General features: G+C 38.7%; 1 protein-coding gene across 3 annotated transcripts in view; it reads right to left on the reverse strand.

The window, feature by feature from the left end:
• Window positions 1-27,226, reverse strand: part of Itch (itchy E3 ubiquitin protein ligase) — an 84,981-nt gene that overhangs the window by 45,088 nt on the left and 12,667 nt on the right. For all 3 annotated transcript variants that reach the window (XM_038329661.2, XM_038329663.2, XM_038329660.2), the window contains 4 exons: window positions 14,917-15,007; window positions 8,454-8,595; window positions 6,139-6,263; window positions 4,703-4,840 (listed from right to left, as the gene is read on the reverse strand). In XM_038329661.2, coding sequence (XP_038185589.1) covers window positions 4,703-4,840; window positions 6,139-6,263; window positions 8,454-8,595; window positions 14,917-14,941 — 430 coding nt within the window. In that variant the 5' untranslated portion in view covers window positions 14,942-15,007. The remainder of the gene's footprint in view (window positions 1-4,702; window positions 4,841-6,138; window positions 6,264-8,453; window positions 8,596-14,916; window positions 15,008-27,226) is intronic.

A 27,226-nucleotide genomic window follows, 5' to 3' on the forward strand; every position in this document is an offset into this window, starting at 1 on the left:
TTGATAGTTAAAGGACGTTCAATCCACTGTTTGAATGTGCTGGTACCTGCTTTTCTTGAGTCAAGCCAACAATGCCACAGCCCTGTCAGATGTGTGTGACTCCAAAGCCATAGTGTGCTCCATATCCAGCAGGCCACATCTGCTACACTGAGCAAGTGTCCAAGGATCACTTCATGGCTGTTACAGGGAAAGTATGAATTTGTTGTTGTGGTTTTCCAGTATTGGGTTTGTATTTATGGTGACTTATGGATTTACGTTTCAATATATTGGAAACTTTCCATTTTACCTGATAAATCTGTTACATGTTATAAGCTTGATTAAAGGAGTTTTTATAATCTTAAAAAAAAAGTCAAACCAAAATGGGGTTGGGGATAAAACTCACTTGGCAGAATGTTTGTTTAACATGCACAAAACCCAGGCTCTGAGCCCCAGCACTTGCACACACCAGGTGTGATAGTTCCCATTAGTTATCTCACCAAGAAAGAGACTGCCATGAATTCAAGGTCAGTCCAGGACACACAATATATTACAGGTCAGTCTGAGCTCCACTGTGAAACTGTCTCAAAATAAAATGAAACAATATTTTTATGTGTATTGTATTTTCTTATAATGATTGATAGATATATGGGACATAAATGGAACAAGAAAACTATTATATATAAAGCCACTGGTGGGGGTGGGGGATATCCGGGCAGATAAAAGAACTTGCCAACCCTCACAACCTTAGTTCAATTCTGAAGCCTGCATGAAAAGTCAAGACACAGTGCATCCATAATCCAGCACTCCTAGCGCAAGACAGAGGCAGAGAGAAATGCCTAGAATCTCTCAGGCCAGCTACCTGGAGCATGCAGCTCAGCAGCCAAAAGAGGCCCTGTCTTATCTAGGTAGGAGGTGAAAACCAACTCTAAAACTTGTCTTCTACACAACTGACTGCTACACTTGTGCTGCGGCATAGGGGTACCTCATCCATCCATACATCACACACACACACACGCACACACCACAATAAATAAACAAGAAAGTCACTTGGAGAAGGACAAGAAAACAAGAAAAACATCCAAATTCTAAATGCACATGTTTTCACAGGGAACTCTGGAAAAGCTATAGACTCCACCTCAGGGAGTGAATTAAAAGAGCACTCCCACCACAAAATAACTAGTTCCTAAAAAAATAAACACACAGTCCTTGGCTGCCAGGCAACCTCAATGGTGAACAAAAACTTGATCTAACATACCAGAATAGAAGCAGAACACAGCTTTAAAACACTTTACCGTGTGGCAGTTACCAGCTCTAAGAAAGTACAAGGCCTCAGGCCAGCAGCATGGTGGGGAGTGCTGAAGCAGACACTGCACGTTAGGCTAGGGACTGCAGAAAGTAGATAAAATGTTTTCAGATGCAGCAAACCCTGGCACTATCCAAAGCAAAAGACATTTTCTCTAAAGCAAAGAACTCCCAAATTAGGCCTTTAAAATTCTGATAGACTAAGACAAAATGGAAACTTGCAATCAAAGAACATGAAATAAAAAATCAAAACAAGCCCCATAAAGGGAACAACAAAATCATTTCTAAGTCAACATGGTGGTGCATGCCTATAATTTTAGCACTCAGCACTCAAGAGGAGCATTCAAAAAAACTGTTGCAAACTTCAGGCAATCCTGGTTGTCTACATAGTGAGCTCCGGGGAAGTCAGTATTATATACCAAGACTCTGAAAACACCAAAAAATAAAAAAATAAAAATCACTTATATCCCCAAAAGTTTTAGACAGTATAACTATTAAATGAAAGATATAGAGGAAAATTGTGGATTAAAAGAAAATTAATATATGGAGCATGGTAGCACATGACTGAAATCCCAGTACTTGAGAATTAGAGTCAGGGTGCTAAATTTGAGGTCAGTCTGAACTACTTAGGGAGACCCTATCCCTAAAACCTGAAGATAAGGGCTGGGAGTAGAGCTCAGAATGCTTGTCCAGCATGCTAGTAGGCCTGGATCTGATGCCTAGCATCCCCAGCAGGTGAATCAAGAATGGTAGCACGCACATCTTGATCCTGGCGTTGGGGAGGTGAAGTCTGAGAATCAGAAATTCAAAGTAATCCTCAGTTACATAGTGAATGAGGTTTGTTCTACATTAGACTCTATCTAAAAAATAAAACAATCTTTCAACACCCCCACATAAAGCCAGAAAATGTGAAACTAGCAAGAACAATTCTTCTCATGAGTATAAACCAAGAGACAGTAAACCACCACAGAGAATGTTTTCATGAAAGTTAATAGCAGTAGTTATAACTTATAATAGCTAAATGTCCATCAGTAGATGGGTAAATTGCAGTGTACATATACAATGAAATATTATTCAGCTTCACAAAGGAACTGATATACACTACAACTTTAAACACTAAATGTCAACTTTGGCTCAGAGGAGAAAACTGTCTGCTGTGCAGGCATAAGGACCACTACTCAGAACCCAGCACTCACACAAAAAGTGGTGACCCAGCACATGTCTACAACACAGGTCGAGAGGGGAGGAGAAAGGAGTTAGTGCTGGAGCTTGCTGGTAGTCAGTGTAGTCAGTTACCCAAAATACCAGAGCTCCAAAAAATACCAGAGCTCCAAGTACAGAACACCTTGCTTCAAAGAAACAAGGCAGAATGATAGAGGACAAACACTGTTGTCCCCTAGCTGCCATGTGCATAGCTAAACATATGTACACTCACAAAAATTCAGCTATGATTTAATATGATACAATAGTTACTTTTCATTGTCAACTTAACTGGATTAAGAAATGCCTATGAGGTTAGTAAAGCACACCTCTGATGGCATTTCCAAAGATGATGAGCTCATCTGACTTAATGAATTGATTAATCCCTTGATTTGGTAAACTGAAGTAATATATGATCAAGTAAAGAATTCAGGCGGGTTCCTTAGAACTTACTGACCTGGTAAGAAGTACTAACAATACACTTAGACCTGAAATTACTGCTTACCTGGAAGCTTAATGGAACAAAAAAAAAAAAAAAAAAAAAAAAAAAAAAAAAAAAAAAACCTGAAGTCTAATACAAGTTTCTAAATTAAAAGTAATGAGGCACATATAATAAGCAGAGATTTTATCTTGTTTTTTGAGATAAAATCTCACTATGTAGTGCGGACTAGCTTAGAATTCACTATATAGACCAGTTTGGGCTCAAACTCAACAAAGATCTACCAGCATCTGCCTCCTGAACACTGAGATTAAATGTGTGTGCACCACATTTGTTATTTAATAGAAGCCGAGTTCCCAGCTTATTTTATTTTTATTTACTGTATGTGTGTTCCATGGTATGTATGGAGGTAAGAGGACAGCTTTTGGAAGTTCTTTCCACCTTTTCATGGGTTCTGGGGGTTAAATTAAGGTCCTCAGGCTAAGCTATCTCACCAGACTTCCCTACACTAATTTTAAATACATTCAGAGTATACATAGCAAAGAGAAAGATCTTGGGGCTGAACTGGGTATGGCAACTCATGTGTATAATTCCAGCGCTAAGGAAGCTACACACAAAAGGACTGTTTCAGAGCAGTGAGACATCTCAGCTGGTAACGGCAATTACTACCAAGCCTGGTGACAAGAGTCTGATTCACAGGATTCACATGGTAGAAGGAGAGAACCAAGCTGAAAGTTGTCCTTCGACCTCCACATTGGTGTTGTAGCATGCAAATGCGTCTACACACATAAATATAATAAAAACCTTTTCAAAAAAACAACTGCTTCAAATTCAAGACCAATACACGGCACAAAATAAGTTCAAGGACAGACTAACCCACAAAGTGAGAGAGATCCTTTCTCAAAAAAACAAAATAATGACAAAAACCTAAGCCAGACATGATGGCTTACATCCTTGGATTTACTCTAAAATGACTCAGTAGCATGACTTTTGCATTGAAGTGCCAGCTACTGAGAAAACAAACAAACATGAAGCCGTAAGTAAATTAGGGTATCTTATTAGGGTATCTTTTTTTTCTGTTTTTTTTTTTTTTTTTTTTTTTTTTTTCCAAGACAAAGTTTCCTGTAGCTTTGGAGCCTGTCTTGGAACTAGCTCTTGTAGACCAGGCTGGCCTCGAACTCACAGAGATCCACCTCTGCCTCTCGAGTGCTGGGATTAAAGGCGTGTACCACCACCACCTGGCATAAATTAGGGTATCTTGACAACATGATTTATTTATATTTTATGTGTGTGTGCATGTGTGTACAGTCAAAAACGTAACTATTAAAGATTTCCTGTGAATAACATTCAACAGAACTTCAACTCTGAAGGAGTACAACCATTTCTGAATTTTTCTTCTACTGTGTAATTTCTTTAAGAGAGGGGGGGGGCGTGGGGGGAAGGACACAAGGTGGCTCAGTCTGTTAAGATACTTAGATACTTGCTACCAAGCCTGATCGGCTGAGTTCAATGCTTGAAACCAACATGGTAGAAGTAAAGAACTGACTCTCATGAGTTGTCCTGACTTCATATGTAACCACTTAGCCAGGTGTTGGTGGCGCATGCCTTTAATCCCAGCATTTGGGAGGCAGAAGTAGGTGGATCTCTGAGTTGAGGTCAGCCTGGTCTACAGAGTGAGGTCCAGGACAGCCAGGGCTATACAGAGAAACCGTGTCTTGAATAAACAAAACCCAAAACCAAAATCTAAAAACAAAACAAACAAACAAAAAAGTAATCACTTACCTTCTGAGCATGAAGTTTCACCATTAGTAACAACTTCAGCTTCTACTTGTAGCCCATCAAGACAAACTGACAAATCTCCCATTGTCTCTGTTGGCTCTTTGTCACCTAGAAGCTGCAAAGTCATAACTACTTCTTCAACTGAAAAAGAACGATTATACAAGAAAGATCACTCTTTCAATTATGTGTAAACTGTTTTACTGGACAAAGGTTTAAAAACTATGAGACCAGAACATTGCTTTTAAAAAGGAAACAAGCTTCACCAATATATATAATAATTAATAGGCCGGGCGGTGGTGGCGCACGCCTTTAATCCCAGCACTCGGGAGGCAGAGGCAGGCGGATCTCTGTGAGTTCAAGGCCAGCCTGGTCTACAAGAGCTAGTTCCAGGACAGGCTCAAAAAAAAAAAAAAAAAAAATTAATAGATATAATACAAAATATTAAATAATCCAAGTCATCTATTATATTCATTCCACACTTGTAAAAACATAGTATAAATCAAACTAGCATGAGTTAGCAATATAAACTTGGGTTACATTGATTATTTAGCAATATAAACAGGTTATATTGAAAACATAATTTAAGAATGGCTTATATATCATAAAGACCTAAATAAGAAATTTTTTGTTTTGTTTTTGTTTTTCGAGACAAGGTTTGCTCTGTAGCTTTGGAGCCAGTCCTGGAAATTAGCTCTTGTAGAACAGGCTGGTCTCGAACTCACAGAGATCCACCTGCCTCTGCCTCCCTAGTGCTGGGATTAAAGGCGTGCACCACCATCTCCCAGCTAGAAAGAAAATTCTTAAAATTATATCAAGGATAGAAAAATAATTCACATTTAAAATATAAGATCTAGCTAAAATGAATTATGATTTTATAAATGAAAATAAAACAACCACCTAAAATAAGGAAACTTCAAACTTAAGCATTAGAAACAAACACTTAGAAAATCTACCTACGCCTTTAACACTAACATCACATTTGTTCCTCTGAATTATTTTTCCTTCATTTCTGCTTTAAATCTTTTAGTTTTTCTATAATTCACCATGTATTACTTTATTAATATTTATTTACTAAGGAAATACATATTTACTAACATAGTATATCCAAAATGAATAACCAAACCAAGATTATTCAGAGTGTTTTAAATAGCCACATAAATACTTTTTGTAGTTTTTTTTTTTTTTTTTTATTTTGCTTTGGTCTCAAAGTATAGCCCTGGCTAGCCTGGAACTTAATATATTGACCAGGCTGGCCTTGACCTTATAGAGATCCATCTGCCTCTGCTTCCTGGATGCTTTAATTAAACGTGTCAACCGCCCCCAGCTCAATAATCATTTAAATTTAAGGACAAATAATAATGAGATGTTCTACATGTTTAACATAAGAATGTCTTCCAAAAAACAGCAAGGTACATTTTCTGTTACTCTTACATACATACGTTTCATATTGTTTGACTTCAATGTTTCATAAATATCTAATGCAGCAGTTCCCAACAAAACATCAGATTTCAGGGTCTGGTGACTCCACACACGAAAATGTAATTTACTTGTAGGGGTAACGATACTGGAAGTAAAACAGGAGGAAAAGAGTGTTTTCATTAAACATCACAATGAGATCCTTAATAAGTTACAATAAAGCTTTAATGTCTAAAATCTTTTTATTGTGCCTTTTTTTCTTAAATTAAAACAAATTACATTTATTTAGTTGGATGGGGAGGTTAAAGAACAGCTTGCAGGAGTTGGTCCTATCCTTCCACCATTAGGGCTTCAGGGATCTAACTCGGTCAGTCTTGGAGGCAAGCACCTTTACCTGCTGAGGTATGTGGACAGTCCCCCACGGTGCCTCTTAAAGCTTACTATTAACCAGGTGGTCTATGCTCTGAAACCTCATGAAAACTATATTTGGATACAACTGGACTGTAAGGCACCACCACGCCCACACACACACACGAAACAAAACTGCTTATAAGGCAACAAATTATTAAAGGAGTGTATTTAAAGAAACAATAAAATACGCCTCATAAAGATACATAATTTTACGTGTCAATTCTAAAATGCATTTTTTGAAATAGTGAATTTACAAATTAAATCCTTATTTATGCAATGCATTTCACTGAACTTGAAGTGATTTCATTAATTCCCACTGTAAGTGTATCATATAAGAATTAATACAAAAATGATACCCTTCAGAGAAGGTGAGTTAACTGCCAAGGTCATCCAACTACCTGAAGTCCCTGGAACCCACAAAGAAAAATTTGACTACAAAGTTGTCCCCTTAATTTCATGAATACCACAGCATGTATCCCTTCATAATCACACAAAATAATAATTAATTTAAATAAATTAAAATAGAGGCCAGAGGGATAGTTTAGTGGTTAAAAGCATTAAACATGCTTCCAAAGGATCAGAGTTTGACTCCATCTACAGGGGATCTGTGGCTCTCTTCTGGCCTCTAAGGGTACCCACAGCAACGTACAGGTAGACGCATACATGCATAAATAAAAAGGTATTTTTTTAAAATAAAAATAATGCTACCGAATAAAAGAAAGGGTACAACTTTTTGGCATAACATTTTTTCATATAATATTTTTAAAATATAGCAAAATTGAATGTTGGTTTGCAAGGACACTACAATTTAAAAATGTAAAACTATTTCTTTAAACAGTGTTTTACAACATAATCCAGGTATACCAAATACTTGAAATCCTTCTATCTTAGTCAGAGGATGTCTGGAATTGTATGCATGTAACACACACACACACACACACACACACAAAACCCTAATTTAAAAAAAAAGCCAGGTAGTGATAGTTAATCCTTTAATCCCAGCACTGGGGAGGCAGAGGCAGGAGGATCTCTGCATCTGAGGCCAGCCTGGTCTATAGAGTGAGATCCAGAACAGTTAGGGCTACACAGAAAAATCCTGCCTCAAAAAGGAAAACAAAAATTAGGTGCAGGGCATAGAAGCACAGACCTACAGTAAATGCATTTGAGAGGCTTGAGGCAAAAGGGATAAAGAATTCAAGGCCAGTCTAAGCTACATAGCAAGTTCCAGGCAAGCCTGAACTATGCAGCAAGAGCCTGTCTCAAAACAGAACAAAGCAAAAACAAAAAAGTTAAAAAAATAAAATTAAAAAGTGAGTTAATCTCTGAGCCTGATTTAGCCCGGTTAAAGAAATAGGCTACTGGAACTAGAAAGATAGCTTAAGGGTTAAGAGCACTTGCTACTTTTTGCAGAGGAACTGGATTCTCTCCCTAGCATACACTTGGTGGCTAACAACCATTTGTAACTACAGTTCTGATACCTTCTTCTGACTGCCCAGGACACTATAAACATTTGGTGCATAGTCACAAACACAGGCAAAACACACATACACATAAGATAAAAATCTTTCTTAGAGGCTATTACAATGATGTAAGTATAATACTAATTTTTTAAGAAAAATTTTAAAATTTTAAAAAAATTAAAATTTTAAAATTTTTAAAGAAAACTAAAATTAAAAAGGAAAGCTATTACATAGAGCTCTTCCTTTTCTTCATGGCAACTGTGATACCATTACCAACTAAACTGGGGATGATGAATTGAAGACAGGCCAGAACTGACAGGATATTATCTAAAGAGAAGCAAAAAGGAAACAAGGAGTCCTAGGAGCAGGTGGGGAAAGGAAAAAGAGAAAAGGGAATGCAAAGAAAGAAGCATGTTAGAGTCACATCTCTGTTCATGGGCTAAACGAGGACCACAGTGGGAACTTACACTGTAAGTGGTTGCTTCCACTTGGGACTGTTTGTATTGTTGCATTTTTCTGTCTTCTTTGACTGCCCATCTACTGTGACTTCTACATAAGGACTTGGTCCAAACCAATTCTTCTTATTTTCCTTAAGTTTGGCTGAGATGACTGTAAAAGAAATGAGAAAATAACATTTGAAATGTTAGTTTACTCCTTGATCAATGCCATTTCATTAAAGATTAAGCCAGTTATTTGTATTCAGAAGTAGCTGTTCCCTAAAATGTTTATTAATAATTTGATGGAGGAGAGTTACCTGTCTATGTTACTTTCATTGGTTAATTAATAAAGAAAACTGCCTAGGCCCTTTAAGAGAACAGAAAATTAGGTGGGTGGAGTAGACAGAACAGGAAGAAGGAAGTGAGGTAGATGGCTCAGACAATTGCCCTGCCTCTGCAACCAGATGCAATGAAGCTCCAGACCAAGATGGACGTATGCTAGAAACTAAATGGTAAGGCACCACTTCGTGGTGCTACACAGATTATTAGATATGGGTTAATCAAGATGTAAGAGGCTGAAAATAATGGGCCAGGCAGTATTTAAATGAATACAGTTTCCGTGTAATTATTTCGGGTAAAGCTAGCCGGGTGGCGGGACACAGCCCCGCCGCTTCATTTCTACAATAATTCTTATTTATGATATTTATACTTCTTATATTTTTCCTATCTCAGTAAATATATACATACATACAGGACTTTTACACATCAGATACTCAGATAACTTCCAAGAGACCCCTCCCCCATAGCCGGTGCCATGTCCACTATGCCTGGCTCCCCAAGCAGCATAGCATGCAGTCTAACATCTAGGAACTGAGCAAGTACAGGCCCAGGGGATGGCCCTAATCTCTGACTTCCACAGATCAAGTAGTTTTCTAGCATGACTTTGACCAGAGTACTGGGACTAAAGACATGTACCACGACAGTCTGGTTTACCCTTGGGTTTTGATGAATTGAATGTAGCAATTAAGATATGTGTTAGAGGCACACATATGAATACATACATATTTATGCATAATTTTTTTAAAGGATATGGTTTGTGGCCAGAAGATGATATAAGCCAGGAATAGCAGAAACTAAGTAATACATCAAGATGTGAACTGTTCTGTATTCAACAAGTATTAAAGGGAAAAAGACTGGGCCGGGCGGTGGTGGCGCACGCCTTTAATCCCAGCACTCGGGAGGCAGAGGCAGGCGGATCTCTGTGAGTTCGAGACCAGCCTGGTCTACAAGAGCTAGTTCCAGGACAGGCTCCAAAGCCACAGAGAAACCCTGTCTCGAAAAACCAAAAAAAAAAAAAAAAAAAGACTGGGGGTCACTATGTAATAGGTGCCTGCCATAACTAAAAAAAGAATCTGGCAACTCATCTTAACCATACGGAGCTACAATGTAGAAAGTTTTAGCTAAGACTAAGAACTTCTACACCTCCATGAAAAGAAGCAGTGCAGGTCTCTGAGCAGAAACATAACCTAAGAGGTGGCATGATTTAAAATATTAATCTTAAAATGATGTACAGTATGGTTGAAGGGATAAACAAAGATAAAGGTATTACTTAGCAATAGAAACCAAAAAATATGAATGGCCATTTTATCAAAAGTTATAAAAATAGCTAAAAAGTACACAAAAACATGCTGAACATCTGAGCTATTGGGGAAACAAAACCACAGCTAGTAGGATGGATATAATCAAAATGACAAATAACAAGCACTGGCAAGAGATAGAGAAATTAGAAACCTCTTAAACTGCTGATGAAATTACAGCGGCTTTGAAAAATAATTTGGAATCCTCAAAGTGCTAAACATGAATCGATACTATATGACCAAGCAATTCAACTCCTACATACATACCCAAAGAAACAGAAAGCACACATTTTCACAAAAACTGTACATTCATAACATTATCCATAGAGTATTATCCACAATAAATAAAAAGTAGAAGTCTAGCCGGGCGGTGGTGGCGCACGCCTTTAATCCCAGCACTCGGGAGGCAGAGGCAGGCGGATCTCTGTGAGTTCGAGACCAGCCTGGTCTACAAGAGCTAGTTCCAGGACAGGCTCCAAAGCCACAGAGAAACCCTGTCTCGAAAAACCAAAAAAAAAAAAAAAAAAAAAAAAAAAAAAAAAAAAGACTGGGGGTCACTATGTAATAGGTGCCTGCCATAACTAAAAAAAGAATCTGGCAACTCATCTTAACCATACGGAGCTACAATGTAGAAAGTTTTAGCTAAGACTAAGAACTTCTACACCTCCATGAAAAGAAGCAGTGCAGGTCTCTGAGCAGAAACATAACCTAAGAGGTGGCATGATTTAAAATATTAATCTTAAAATGATGTACAGTATGGTTGAAGGGATAAACAAAGATAAAGGTATTACTTAGCAATAGAAACCAAAAAATATGAATGGCCATTTTATCAAAAGTTATAAAAATAGCTAAAAAGTACACAAAAACATGCTGAACATCTGAGCTATTGGGGAAACAAAACCACAGCTAGTAGGATGGATATAATCAAAATGACAAATAACAAGCACTGGCAAGAGATAGAGAAATTAGAAACCTCTTAAACTGCTGATGAAATTACAGCGGCTTTGAAAAATAATTTGGAATCCTCAAAGTGCTAAACATGAATCGATACTATATGACCAAGCAATTCAACTCCTACATACATACCCAAAGAAACAGAAAGCACACATTTTCACAAAAACTGTACATTCATAACATTATCCATAGAGTATTATCCACAATAAATAAAAAGTAGAAGTCTAGCCGGGCGGTGGTGGCGCACGCCTTTAATCCCAGCACTCGGGAGGCAGAGGCAGGCGGATCTCTGAGTTCGAGGCCAGCCTGGTCTACAAGAGCTAGTTCCAGGACAGGCTCTAGAAACTACAGGGAAACCCTGTCTCGAAAAACCAAAAAAAAAAAAAAAAAAAAAAAAAGTAGAAGTCTATGGAGAAGGGTCAGAGAATACAGGTGATTGCTAAGGACTTTAGCTTGATCCAAAGAACCCCAAGATGGAAGGAGAGAACCACTGCCCACTGGCTTCCATATGCACACACAAATGAACACACACAAACACACACCAAATAAATCTAGAAAATAAAGCAGAAACAATCCAAACTCCATCAACTAAGAAATATATAAATAAAATACTGTACACTAACATGATGGAATAAAAAAATAAATATTATTTGGCAATAAAAAGAAATGAAGTACTGATACATGCTACAATGTGAATGAACCTTGAAAACATGCTAAATGAAAGAAGATACAAAAGGTCACAAATTGTGTAAAAGAGCTCCAAATCCATTTTAAAAAGTAGGTAAGTAAGTGCCTAGATTTGGGGTTACTATTCACAGATTAAATGGTGTGTGATGCTAATAATGGATATAAATATTCTTTCTGGGGGGCTGGAGAGATGGCTCAAAGGTTAAGAGCATTGCCTGCTCTTCCAAAGGTCCTGAGTTCAATTCCCAGCAACCACATGGTGGCTCACAACCATCTGTAATGGGGTCTGGTGCTATCTTCTGGCCTGCAGGCATACACACAGACAGAATATTGTATACATAACAGATAGATAGATAGATAGATAGATAGATAGATAGATAGATAGATAGATAGATAGATAGATAGACAGACAGACAAATAAATAAATAAATAAATATTTTTTTAAAAAAAGTTTTTTTCCTGTAGAGTCAAAAGTCATTCTAAAATTGTTAAAGCAGGCTTGGCGGCACATCTGCAATCCTAGCACTTAGGAGGGAAGCAGGGAGGTCCCCTGTACAAGGTCGTTGATGTGGGATTCCCCTCTGTATGCAATGAATACCATTGGTGAATAAAGAAGCTGCCTTGGTCTGTTGATAGGACAGAACTTAGGTAGACAAAGAAAACTAAACTGAACTCTGTGAGAAGGAAGGTGGAGTTAGAGAGAAACCATGTAGCCCTGCTGGAGACAGACGCCAGAACTTTACCCAGTAAGCCACTGCCACATGGTGATACACAGATTAATAGAGATAGGTTAAATTAATATGTAAGAGCTAGCCAATAAGAAGGTAGAGCTAATGGGCTAAGCAGTGATTAATTAATATAGTTTCTGTGTGATTATTTTGGGGCTGAGCAGCTGGAAAACGAACAAGCGGCCTTCTTACATACAATAGGTCATCCTTGGTCACATATCACATGTGGCACTGGATTGAGCTAGGAGACCTTGTCTAACAAAACAAAACACAAAATAAATAGATAAACACAGCATGGAACATCAAATGTACCTAACATCTACAGACTATTCCACCAAAGAACATAAAATCTCAGGAGCCCATGGATGCTTCTCTAAAATAGACCACATACCAGGACACAAAACCAATCATAACAAATTCAGAACAACTGAAATGACTCTATGGATACTATCTAACCACAATGCAATAAAATCTAAAATAAACATCAATCTCTAGTAATTATATAAACTCATGGAGATTAAACAGATCAGCTGCAAGACAGTGCTTTCTTCTATATACAACACGGAAGTTGTACCCATGAAATCTCAACAATATTGTCACCTAAACAAGTCCTGCACAATGACAATATCAGCTGACACCATCATGGTTCAGGGAAAATCTTGTAAGACCCACCCCTAGATGAAGAGCCATAGACAACTAATGACTACTACGAGAGGGAGAATCAGTCTTCTCCAGGAACAAACACCCTAAGTTACCCAACTCCAAGTAGTCAGCCTGAAAAGGTCACACATTTGAGTAGGGAAGAACACAGGAGTTAGAGGGGAGTGTAAGAATTAAGAATATTTTCTCTAAATTTGCTAAATACAAATGACCTAGGTATTGTAACTGCAATTCTTACTTAATAACTACTTTTGTTATATATAGTTTTACTATGTTAAAGTTAAAATTCTCCTTTTTAATTAGACAAAAAGGGGAAATGCTGTGGAATAATCCCTTTGTAAACTGTAAGACTTGTTGCTGTGATTGGTTTAATAATAAAAATAACTGACTGCTCAGTAGCCAAGCAAGCAGAATAGACAGAACAACCAAACCAAGGATGCTAGGAAGAAGGAGGGCAGAGTCATAAGAGTTGCCAGGAGAAACAGAGGGAGCAAGACATGCTTGAAAGACAGGTAAAGCTACGAGCCACAGGACAACAACCACATTAACAGAAATGAGCTAATTTTGTAGTCAGATTGATGACTATCTTACATGTTACCACAGAACACCTTTATCCAGCTACTGATGGAAACAGGGGCAGAAACTCACAGTGGAGCACTGGGTTAAGCTCCCCAAGTCCAGTCGAAGAGTAGGAAGAGTGAGAATATAACAAAGAGGTCAAGACCATGATGGGACACCAACTGAAACAGTCTACCTGAGCTAATGGGAGCTCACCAACTCCAGTTAGACAGGGAAGGAACCAGAATAGGCCAAACTAGACCCTCTGAATGTAGGTGACAGTTGTGTGGCTTGGAAAGACTGTGGGGCCACTGGATTTATGCCTACAGTTTGTACTGGCTTTTTGGAACCCATTCTCTTTGCCTGGATACCTTGCTCAGCCTAGATATAGTAGGGAGGGTCTTGGACCTTTCCCAAAGCAATGCGTCTTACCCTCTCTGAGGAGTGCATGGAAGGGTGGGCGAAGAAAGGTGGAGGGAATAGGAGGAGGGAAGGGAGTGGGAAATGGGATTGGTATGTAAAATGAAAAAAGATATTTTTTTAAATAAAATAAAATAAAGGTTAATTTAAAATGCAAGAGTTAACAAGTAACAAGCCTGAGCTACTGGTAGAGCATTTATAATAGTAATACTCTCTTGTAGTTATTTGGGAAGCAGCTGCCAGGATTGGAAACCTGTCTACAGGGGAAGGAGGGAAATAATGTAAATGCAGTACTTAAACACGAAATTCTTTAAAAGTTTTTAAAAAATAAATAATAAAATTGATTGTGATGATAATGGTTCAATTCTTTTTATAAATCAATAAAATTATTAATAACCAACAGTAATTGCCTAGATACCAGTTTAATGGAGGAGAATGAATCTGTAAAATGTTTTGAGATAAAAGTGATTTTTATATATCTCAACATTCTGTTCATGTATTCATTCATCAAATACTGATTAGGTGCTTAAAATGTAATAGTCCACTAAAGATTTTGTTCTCATAAGATTTAAAAAAAACTTTGATTTCTTTTTTTAAATTTAGACGTATATATGTGTATGTGAATGTCACATATGAGTGTAGATGTCCTCAAAGATCAGATAAGGATTTTGGGTCCTCTGAAATTGGAATTGTGAACCTCCATGTATGATCTTGGTACTGGAAAGTGAACCAGGGTCTACTAGAAGAAGAGTAAGTGCACTTAACCACTGAGCCATCTCTCCAGTCACCAAGATTATTTTTTAATAGAGGAGGCAGAGATATAAGGTATTGTACCTTTTTAAGTCTTACCAGTGATCTGAAGTTGTGATTTCATGATCAAGCTACCCACTGAATGAAACTGTGATCCACTGTCAGACAAACCATCAATAAGACAGCAAACCTGAAAACAAGACAAATGAGATACTATTAGCATCAAAATGTTCCATTTAAAAATATGTAAATAGCTAGTCCTGGCCTTTCATACTAAATGCTTCATAATAATCAGTGGTCTTCACATTGCTAAACACAATTTTTAACTCTAGTATTTGTTCTGTTATCAGTAAAATTTAAACTTCTTCTAGTATAAACAATGCTCTTCCCTTGAGTTCCAAAGACCCATTTTCTAGCTCTATTGTCTTCTGATTATTTCTTCTCCATTGCTTTAAAGATTCCTTTTCTTGGGGCTGAAGAGATGGTTCTGTGCCTAAGAACATTTGCTGCTCTTACTGAGGCCCCCAGGTCTGTTCCCAGCACCCACATGGAGGGTCAGAATAATCTGTATTTCCAGTACTGGAAGATCCAATGCCCTCTTTTTGCCTCCTCAGGCACCAGGTACACAGGTGGTACACAGACATATATATGCAAGTAAGACACTCATACACATAAAAGAACATAATTTTTTAAAGTGTCCCTTTCTTCTCTCTGCTCCTAATGCTGGCTTATGCTGGCTCAATTACTGCTTCTCTCTATATTCATTCTCTTGAGGACACTATCAGGTCCTAGAGCTTTAAACTGCATCTATATAAAAACATGATGCGGGCTGGAGAGATGGCTCAGAGGTTAAGAGCACTGATTGACTTCCAGAGGTCCTGAGTTCAATTCCCTGCAACCACATGGTGGCTCACAACCATCTGTAATGAGATCTGGTGCCCTCTTCTGGCCTGCAGGCATGCATGTAGGCAGAATATTGTATACACAATAAATAAATAAATCTTTAAAAAAAAAAGGAAATTCTATAAAGCTAAAAATAAGCTAGGAAACTGACCTGTATCACTGACAAAATGAAAACTAGGAAACCTTATAAGTGAAAAAAGAAAACCAACAACAAGAAAATGTTTTATCTAAGACGCCAACTTTTGGGCTGGAGAGACGGCTGCTCAGCAGTTGAAAGTGTATACCACTACTGAAGAGGACCCAAGTTCATGTCCCAGCACCCACACCGGGTGGCTCACAACTGTCTGTTCCAGGGGTAAAAGTCCAGTTCCAGAGATCCCACACTCCTAACCTCCAAGGGCATCATACTGAAATGTACCACTCACAGAGAAATGCAAACAAATAATTAAAAATAGAAATAAAAAAATCGCTTTCAAGCCGGGCGGTGGTGGCGCACGCCTTTAATCCCAGCACTCGGGAGGCAGAGGCAGGTGGATCTCTGAGTTCGAGACCAGCCTGGTCTACAAGAGCTAGCTCCAGGACAGGCTCTAAAGCTGCAGAGAAACCCTGTCTCAAAAAACCAAAACAAAAAAAAAATCGCTTTCAAAAAGTAAAAAAATTAAAAGCCAACTATTATTGAGAAAGTACTGAAACTTGTCAACACAAAACACACTCATGGGTATAAGAAGAAATGAGTGTTTGGTACCCTTGGAATTCAGGCACAATTAAGACAAAGAATATATAAAAAGATTTTGACTTTCAATTTGTTAGACGTTTAGGAGCTGTAGTAGACACCTCCCAGGGAGCCTAAGGAAGCCTTCCTTCAAGCGCTTGTATTCCTCTCCCACAGTGGAACGCTGACCTCTGTGACCAACAGAATAGGTGGAAGTAAAAAAGCTTTTTCCAAAGCTATATCGTGCCGGGTGGTGGCGCACGCCTTTAATCCCAGCACTCAGGAGGCAGAGGCAGGCAGATCTCTCTGAGTTCAAGGTCGGCCTAGTCTACAGAGTGAGTTCTAGCTCTGACTCCCTAGCTACTGAGAAACACTGTCTCAAAAACACACACACAAAAAAAAAAAAACCAAAAGACAATACAAGCTCTGTCTTGCTTTCCAGGACCATCTGCTCTGGGAGGAGCCAGCACCACACCATGAAGATTTCAAGCAGTCCTAAGAAAAAGGAGCTGAAGCCCCACTGAGAGCCGGCACCAGTTTACCAAACAGGAGTAAGAACGTGGAAGCACAGCTCCAGCTCCACCAAGACAAAGCTGAACGAGGGCTGCCATCCAGGCTGCCATCCATCCCAAGAAGCCCTGAGGCACAGCAGGCAGACAAGCTGCTCCCATTTTCTGACCCATAAAAATTGTAAAACTATATCAAATAGCTGTTAGTTAAGCAATTAAGACGTGTGGTGAGTTATACACTACAGCTATGGAAATCTATCATTCTTGACAAAAACTGTTTACCCTGAACCCAGTAATTAATTATAATCAAACTGTACAACACTCTACAGATCAACTGACAGAGATGCTCCCAAATGTGAGCCTCATGAAATACATAAGAGGTAAGAGGACTCTATAAAGAAAAAGCCTAACTCTGGAGACAACTGCGGATCTCCAGGAGTTGGACACCAGCCTGTTCTACATAGTGAATTCCAGGTCAGCCAGTGCTACACAGTAAGACACACACACACACAAACACACATACACACACGATGTGTTAATACTATTCACTATTATAGTTATTGTTGTGTAGCAATTTCCTCCTAAACAAAATAAAATATTCCATTCCATCTTAGAGGGAAAATTCAGGAAGTCCCTGAAGCTGGCCATTCACTAAACCCTTCCCTCCTGAAATACAGCTTAGAGACTCCTCAGGCCAGCAGAACTGCCTGGGAAAGATTCTCCAGCCCATTGAGCTGTCTTCAAGTTGTGCAGTGAGCTCCAGGTTTCCAACTTTCATGTTCTGTTGTCTCCATGCTGGGGTGGCTTTTGATGATGCAGCCATCTTTGGGCCATTTCTGCTCCTGTAAATACCTTCACCCATACTCCTGTAAGTAACCCCAATAAAACTTCATTGGTTCACTAACTTGGACTTCAGTGGTATCTGTACTTTGGTCTATTGTTGACTCCCTATCTGGCATGAGTACACATTTGTTTGCATCTCCCCAAAAACATGGGAAAATCTCTTTCTTCTTCTCAGAAGAAGTACAAAAACTTTGAGGTAAGATGATGACTATAAGCTTTGTTTATTTAGTTTCTTTTTTTTTTGAGACTGCTTGTCTAATTTTGTGCATTATATTTGGTGTACACACATTTGTGTATGCAGGTATATGCATGTGTGGAGATCAGAGGCCATAGGTTTCCATCCTCTATCATTCTTTGCCTTATTCCTTTGAGGCAAAGTCTCTCCCAGAACCTGAAGCTTGTATTATTGTTGTTGCTTTGTTTTTTAGCCTGCAAGTCCCAGTGATCCTCCTGGCTGTAACTCCTCATTGGTGCTGGAGGTGCAGGTAATACGCAACTTGTCACACTGATACTGAGATCCAAACTCAGATCCTCACAATTATGCAGCAAGCACTCTTAACCACAAGCCATCTCTCCAACCCTGTTCTTTAGTTTGCTGTTTTTGTTTGTTTTGACACAGAGTCTCACACTGCAGTTCAGACTGTTCTGAAACTCAATGCATAATCCAGACTAGCCTTGAAATCCCAGCAATCCTCCTGCCTCAGCCTCCCAAATATTAGGAGTGGAGGCATGAGCTTAGAAGCTTGTATACAGAACAGCAGGACAAAAGAGACTTTGTCTCAACAAGGTGGAAAAATGAGAAATGACTCCCCAAAAAATCCGCTACCTGCCCTCTGACTCTACGTACATAACCTCTCTCTCTCTCTCTCTGTCTCTCTCTCTCTCTGTCTCTCTCTCTCTGTCTCTCTCTCTCTCTCTCTCTCACACACACACACACACACACACACACACACACACACACACGTTTTCCCTGGATCTGGAAGCGTAACTCAGAGGTAAAACACTTGCTTAAGTACTAGTACCACAAAAAATGTTGAAAATTGGGGATGGGAGGCTACTGGGGTGACTTAAGATCAACTTCCAGTACCCTCATGAAAATAGGGAGAGTAGCATGGACAGAGACAGAGGATCACTCAGGCTTGCTTGCCAGCTTGTGTAGCCAATTGGTGAGCTCCACGTTCAGAAAGAGACCATGTCTCAAAAAAGTGGAGGTAGAATGGGGGTAAACAATAGAAGAAAATACCAGACTCTGACTTCTGGCCTCCACAGCACATGCACATTTTCACATATGTACACACACAAAACCATTGGTAGGGCACAGTGGTACAAGCCTATAATCCCAAACTGCAATTGGCAGGCTGTCAGGAGAGAATGTCCTACACAGTAAGACTCTGTCTCAAAAACAACAGAGCAATAGATTGACAGGTAGGCAGGCTGACAGACAGGACATCGTAACACAGCACTTGGGCCAGGACAGTAGACTGGTGGTGAAGCAACTGTCTATCATGCACAAAGTCTTGGGCTTAACCTCCAGCAAAATGCTCAAGATCCTAGAATGAAGTGCCAGCATTGTGTGGATGTGTGTGTGTCCAATACTGTGGAAAGTGAGTTAAATAGTGTACCTGCCCAAGATTCATATCCACTCAGAATCTTAAAATGTGACTTTGTTCTTGTAGGGCCTTTGCAAATACAATCCAATATAGTCACCCTGGATTAGGCTGGGTCCTAATTCTGAGAAGATTCAGACATAGGGCATACACAGAGTGCAGATAATGTGAGGGCACAGAAATGCCATGCAGAAACAGAGTCACAGATGAGAAAGATGCGTATGCAAGCCAAGGAACACCAAAGACTATTGGTAACCAGCAAAATTAAGACCAATTAGGGAAAAGATGACAGCTTTTTCTTTTCCTCTGAGTGGTTAAAATACTGTTTTAGATTCTGGACTTTTACCTAAACTGTGAAAGATTAAAGTTCTATCAATTATAACCTCCCAACTTTGGGGTTACTGGGGGAGGGAATGTTTCTTTCTGGTTTTACAAGACAAAGTTTCACTCTATAGTCCAGTCTGGTCTCAAATTCAGTCTCCAAAGTGCTGGCATTGCAGGAATGAACCACCATGCCCGGCTTATACTGTTACAGTAGACCTAGGAAACCAACACACCCATATCTCACACTTCTATTTATACAACATTCTTTTTATAAGGCAGATTCTTATACTTGTAGTTCAAGTTAGCCTCAAACTCATGGCAATGCTCCCCTCTCAGGCTCCCAAGTGCTGGGATGACAGACGGGAACCAGCTTCATATAATATTCTGTGTGATGATATCTTGTTTGTACTGTAACAAATAAAGCTTGCTCCCCCCCCAAAAAAAAAATCAGTGCAAAACGAGCCACTAGTTAGCCGTAGAGGCCAGGCAGTGGTGGCTCAAACCTTTAATCCCAGTACTTGGGAGTCACCTGCTTTTAATCCCAACACTAGGGAGATGCAGACAAGAAGGGATACGGCTGGGTGGAAAGAGGAATATAAGGTGGGAACAGATAGGAGCTCAAGGCATTCAGTCTGAGGATTCGTGGAGATTGATTGTCTCTTGCTCCCTTGGTTCTGGGGATTTTTATAGAGGTAAGAACTAGTGGTTGGCTACTCTGCTTCTCCAATTTTTCAGTTTTCACCCTCTAATATCTGACTCTGGATTTTTATTATTAAGACAAATAAGAAATCACACTACAATTATGTTTTAAAAATTATTTTAGATTATAATATAATTACATTAATTCCATCCTCTTTCTTCCCTACAATCCCTCCCCATACTCCCCATGTAACCTCTTCCTTTACTCTCAAATTCATGGCCTTTTTAATTATCCGTGTGTGTGTGTGTGTGTGTGTGTGTGTATGTGGTGCTACATAAAGAAATATGTATATATCACTTTAAATGTCAAAATTGAAAAAAACAAAACACTGTGGCTCAAAAGCAGCATAGTCAGGCAGTAGTGGTACATGCCATTAATCCCACCACTCTGAAGGCAGAGGCAGGAGGGTCACTTTGAGTTTGAGGCCAGCCTGGTCTACAGAATTAGTTCAAGGACAGTCAGCACTACACAAAGAAACCCTGTCAAAAAAAAAAAAAAAAAAAAAAAAAAAAAAAAAAAAAAAAAAAAAAACAAACAAACAAACAAAAAACTGAAAAGAGTCAGAATTGCTGGGTGAGAAGAATACAAGTGTTTCCTAGGAGGTGAAGGTGGAAACTACAGAAGATGGAAAGTGAAGGTCTTCTTAATGTATTTGTCAAAATTCTGAGAACTGTGTGTACTGAAAAGATAAATATAGTATAATCTTAATAGGGTTGATTCCAAGAAAGCAAAACTGTATTCCAAATGTGATGAGCAAAAACATGCTATTGCCAGGCATGGTGGCAAACCACTTTAATCCTAGTACTCAGAAGGCAAAGGCAAGTGGATCTCAGTTCAAGCCTGGACAGGCTGGTCCACATAGTGGGTCCAGGCCAACATCACTGTCTAAAACAAACAAAAAGTTGTTAATCTTGTTTCTATAATTAAAAAGAAGAATCAAAAGTGAGCAGGGGAGATGGTTCCATGGTTCAGATCACTTGTTACTCTTGCAGAGGACCAATCCCCAGTACCACATGGCAGCTGGAAATGTCTGTTACTCTAGTTCCAGGAGATCTGATGACCTCTTCTGGCCTCCATAGGCTCTGCACACACACACACACACACACACACACACACACACACACACACACACACACAGGCTCTGCACACACACACACACAGTATGCTTGTATGCACGCAGGCAAAACATTCATATACACTAAATAAAATCATAAGTAAAGGTTAAAAAGAAAAAGCCAAATTACCCTTAACCCTCCCCTGCATCTTAGAAAGATCTAAGATTTGTTCCTTTTTTGCAGAGCCTCCTTTCCACACACATCTGATTAATTTATGTCTCTAAAATCCTTTTCATTTTATTTATTTATTGGTTTCAAGACATGGATTCTCTGCATAGCCCTGGATGTCTTGGAACTCGCTCTGTAGCCAAGTTGGCCTCAAATTCAAAGAGATCCACCTGCCTCCAACTCCCAAGTGCTGGAATTAACAGTGTGCATCACCACTATCTAGTTAGAGGAAGCACTCTTGAGCCATTTCTCCATTCCTGACACTGATTTTTTTTCTTAATGAAATATTTTTATTTATGGGTATTTTACCTGCATGCATGTATACACTTCACATAGACCCGATGCTCAAGGAGTCAGAAGAGAGCACCACAAGGTTTTAAGTTGTGTGGGTGCTGAGAACTGAACCTGGAGCCTCTGCAATTCTTGACCATAGAGCCATTTCTCCATCCCCCAAAATACTGAATTTTTAAACCACATTTCAACTCTGTTTCCATCTCATAGCTCTAAAATATGTAAGATAAACAGATGGAGGCTCTGTATGAATTTCCTATGGGTAAAATGCCTTTCCATGTATAAGTATTTTAAGACAGAGTCTCAGAGTCATGTAGTATTGACTAATCTCAAACTTCGAAGCCTCCTAAAGTGGCATATATTTTTTTTAAGCCTTCATAATCAACAGAGAGATATTTGATTCTGGGGGCTGCTAAGCTAAACCAACATATGTATGTTAGAGGTATCTTGACTTCAAAATTTGGGTCCAAGAATATGTTGCTTTAAAAGAGGTTCTTCCTTTTGTCTCCACAAAAGATAAAATCCTGTAAATTCCTTCCATATTAATGTGGTTTAATAAAACAAGACCCCCCAAAAAGGTCTCCATAAACCTTAAAAATACTTCACCCAACAAACAGCAAAAAAGTTTAAAAAAAAAAAAAAAACTAAGCCCAAATTCCCAAAATAATTGTTTGAAAATGTTTATTTTCGTTTAAAGGGGGTTGATTAAAAGGGATATACTATAGAAATGAATAGTTTACATTGGTATGGAGTTTAGTCTAATAATACAAATTTAAGATGAATTTGTAACACTGTATATGCATTTCTCCTCTTGTTTAAGGAATTATGTTTGTGCAGCTCATATAAAGTGTAATGTATAATTAAAATTACAGATTAATATAGTCATTTATAGTAGTCAAACTTGTAGTCATGTTCGTTAGGTTTTCTAGATGTACAGAGATATATTTCAGATAGACAGATATTCTTCAAACCTTTCAAAAGAGATGATGTAGGAGTCCCCTCTGTATGCTATGACTATGTTTTATTACCACTGGTTAATAAAGAAACTATTTCGGCCTACAGCAGGGCAGAACAAAGCATGGCAGGAAATCTGAACAGAGATATAGTGAGAGAGTAGGCAGAGTCAAGGAGATGCCATATAGCTACCAAAGGAGAACTAGGAACCTTTCTGGTAAGTTACTGTCTCATGACAATACACAGATTAATAAAAATGGGTTATTTAAAAATATAAGAGTGAGCTAAAAATATGCCTGAGTCATTGGCCAAACAGTGTTGTAACTAATACTGTTTTATTTGTTTGTTTTGTTTTTTGAGACGAAGTTTCTCCGTAGCTTTGGAGCCTGTCCTGGAGCTAGCTAGCTCTTGTAGACCAGGCTGGCCTCAAACTCACAGAGATCCGCCTGCCTCTGCCTCCCGAATGCTGGGATTAAAGGCGTGCACCACCACCTGGCAATTAATATTGTTTTTGTGTGATTATTCAGGTCTGGGTAGTCAGGAATAAAAAAGCAGTCTCCATTTACAGGAAATATATAACTTAGTAAATCACTGTGCTAGACCTAGTGAAAATAAGAGTTTTAATCTAAATCTAATCTACTGCTTATAAGTATGCCAATTAGAAACAATCTTTTTTTTTTCAAGACAAGGTTTCTCTGTAGCTTTGTTGCCTATCCTCGAACTAGCTCTTGTAGATCCGCCTGCCTCTGCCTCCCGAATGCTGGGATTAAAGACGTGTGCCACCACCGCCCAGCCTAGAAACAATCTTAAAATTGGACCAATTCTTAATACTTCCTATCATTTGGAAACATTTATTTTTATGCCAGAAAATAATGACACGCAGAATGTCTAATGTAGAAAGGAAGAGTTACAACACCAGAGGAAAAATTAACCTTAATATCTTCCTGAAAGACAAAGAAGAGAAGAATGCAGAGGAATACAGACACATTTTCCAAAGTAACTCAGTAATAAATTTTTATATAAGCAAGATTTATCACCTTTTTTAAAAAGTATGCCTTCTATTTCTAGAGAATTAAAATGTTTGGTTTATTTCTTTAAAAATAACATAATTTTATACACCACAATTTACTTTAAGAAAAGTTTTAAATACTTTAATATTAAGTCTGTATTTTCTTAATCAAAAGCACCAAGAAGACACATCCACATCACAGCTGGAGAGATGGCTCAGTGGTTAAGAGCACTGACTGCTTTTCCAGAGGTCCCAGGTTCAATTCCCAGGACTCATATGACAACTGTCTTTAACTCTGAGACTGACATCCTCACACAGGCATACACGCAGGGAAGACACCAATGTACATAAAATAAGAATAAATAAATAATTTAAAAAAAAACAACAACAAAAAAAAAAACTGCCTGGTCTTCAGAGTGAGTTCCAGGACAGCAAGGGCAGTTGGGGGGGGAGGGAAGGAGACGACACATTCATTGCATCCTTTCCCAGGAAAAGAAGGGAATAAACTCAAAGCCACCCAGAGAGGGAAGAAAAATGCAAAGCATCTTCTTTCCCCACAACAGTGCAACCTTGGCTCTTAACACCACACAATGATCTCAGATCAATGGAAGCCCTTCTGCCATTTCCAATGAAGTATCAGCATAGCTCATATGCTACAAGACAGAGAAACAGGGAGCTGCAACTTTCAAGGTTCAATAACAATGAAAAAAACTTAAATTGGCAGTAGACTCTAACATTTAACATTAATTTGCTGATTTAAGGTCTGTCGTAGTTTAAATATAAAATGTCCCATGGGCTGTGTTTAAACACTTGGTCTCCAGCTTGTGGCATTGTTTAAAGGAAGTTATGGGACATCTGGGAGGAGTGGTCAGTGGAGGTGAGCACCCTGGAGTATATAACAGCCTATCCATCCTTTCAGCTTCCTCTCTACTTCCTGACTGCCACAGCCCTTCAGACTCTGCTCTGGTGCCTTCATGGCCTCAGTGGACTGCAACCCTTTAGACAGGGAGCCAAAATAAAACTTGTCTTGTAAGCTGTTCTGTAGGGTGTTTTGTCATGGCAAGCAGGAAACTAATAATACAAAATTGTACCTACTATTCCAATTGGCAATTCTTCCCAATTCCCCAAACTGCATTCTAGAAAAAAGTGGTATTAAAACTATGGAAAATGAAATACTCAGAAGTAGTATTAACTACTGTTACCTACTGTCTCTGGTTCTGATTGACTCGTTCACTACTGGGCTTCAGAGGACTTGGTGTGTTTTAGAGATATGTGATATATGTTTTAGAGATAAGTTCAGTTTCTGGCTTTCAAAAAGTTCTTGTTTCTGATCATCTCTTGATACCCACAAATCATTAAAAATAAAAGATCCTTCTAGGTGAGGATGTAGCTAGCTCACTCAAACATGTGCAAGGTTTGAGCTCCAGTGTCACATATACCAGGTGTGGTAGCACATACTACAGGCCAGTACTTAATTTGAACATTTTTCCAAAAGACAGAAATTATATGAAAATACATGAAAAGATGTTTAAGAAAAATGTCTTAACCAACCCAAGATGCCATTTCTTACCCATCAAAACAGCTATGATTAAGAGGATAAGAAGAACCTAGGCAGGGGCAGCACACACCAGCACTCGGGAGGCAGAAGCAAGCAGGCAGATTTCTTTGAGTTTAAGGCCAGCCTGGTCTACAGAGTTCCAGGCTAGGTAGGGCTGTTACACAGAGAAATCCTGTTTCAAAAACAAAAACAAACAAACAAACAAAAAAAAGGAGGAAAAGAAAAAAACAAAACCAATGTTGGTATGATCAAAGCAAGACAAAACCCTAGTGCACCACTCCAAGGATGTACAACATAACTGTCCCTGTAGAAAATAAGGTACTGAATCTTCCAACATTAAAAACTGCATGTAATGCAGCAGTTCCACTTCTCATAACATAGGCAAAATCTGAGGAATGTATCTTTAAGCTTAGTAAATCACTCTCCTCTACCAAACTTAAGAATGCTGTATCAGCTGATAGGTGTCATCTTAGCACTTGGGAGATGGACATGGAAGACTGCAAAATTGAGGCCAGCCCAGGGTATAGGTCAAAGTGAACTACATATTGAGAGCATACCTCAAAAATTAAGAAATATTCATTTGTATACCCATGAACCTACCATAAATAAAAAATTTTTAAAAATTAAGAAATAACATTTAGGGGCTGGAGAGATGGCTCAGAGGCTAAGAGCATTGACTGCCCTTCCAAAGGTCCTGAGTTCAGTTCCCAGCAACCACATGGTGGCTCACAACCATCTGTAATGAGATCTGGTGCCCTCTTCTGGCTTACAGGCAGACACAATACTGTATACATAATAAATAAATAAATCTTTTTAAAAAATTTAACATTTAAAAGAACCAGCCAGGCATAGTAATATATGCCTTTAACCCCAGCACGCAGGAGGCAGATCCAGGCAAATTTCTGTGCATTCAAGGCCAGAGTGCTCTACACAATGAGTTCTGGGCTATGTCTTGTCTAGTTCTGGGTCAGCCCTGTTTCAAAATAACAAAAACAAAAAAAGAAAAATCTCAAATCTACATTTCCCTCTTGCAGTAGCTCACTTACCTAATGACCATCAATGTATTTATTAAATATATTGATTTATGTCATTGTTATTTGGCTATACAAACTCATATAACTACTCTACTTAGGAATAGGTCATTCCAAATAACTTGAATCCATGTCCCCAGTTCTTTGTTACTCATATTTCACAATTTATTTTTCTAATCTTGAAAACATTTTAATTTCTATAACCACTACATTTGTTGGTGTTTTCCTAAAACCTCAAATACTTCAGTTAATAAAAAAAAGTATGTACCTAAAAACGTACAAAATGTTTTGAAGTATGTATATATCGTGGAATGTATAAACCAGCCTAACAGTACATGTATAATTTCACCTACTGTGATGTTTTTGATTGTGGTTTTATGTGCGTGTGCATGTCCGTGACTATATGTGTATTGAGAACAAACCTTAAAGTTGGGTGTGGTGGTGTTCCAGCACTCCAGAGACAGAGGCAGGCAGATCTTTGAGTTTTAGGCCAGCTTGGTCTACACAGCAAGTAGCAAGATAAGCCAGAGCTACACAGAGAAACCGTATCTGGGGCGGGTGGGGAGGATGGACAGACATGGGACAACACAAACCTAGGTCAGCTGGTAAAATATTTGTCTAGAATGTATGATACCCTGGGCTGGATCTGAGGCACTACATAAATCAGATGTAGTAGTGTTCCTAT

The sequence above is a fragment of the Arvicola amphibius genome, chromosome 5 (genome assembly GCF_903992535.2).
Source record: "Arvicola amphibius chromosome 5, mArvAmp1.2, whole genome shotgun sequence".
In the NCBI taxonomy this organism is placed as follows: domain Eukaryota; kingdom Metazoa; phylum Chordata; class Mammalia; order Rodentia; family Cricetidae; genus Arvicola; species Arvicola amphibius.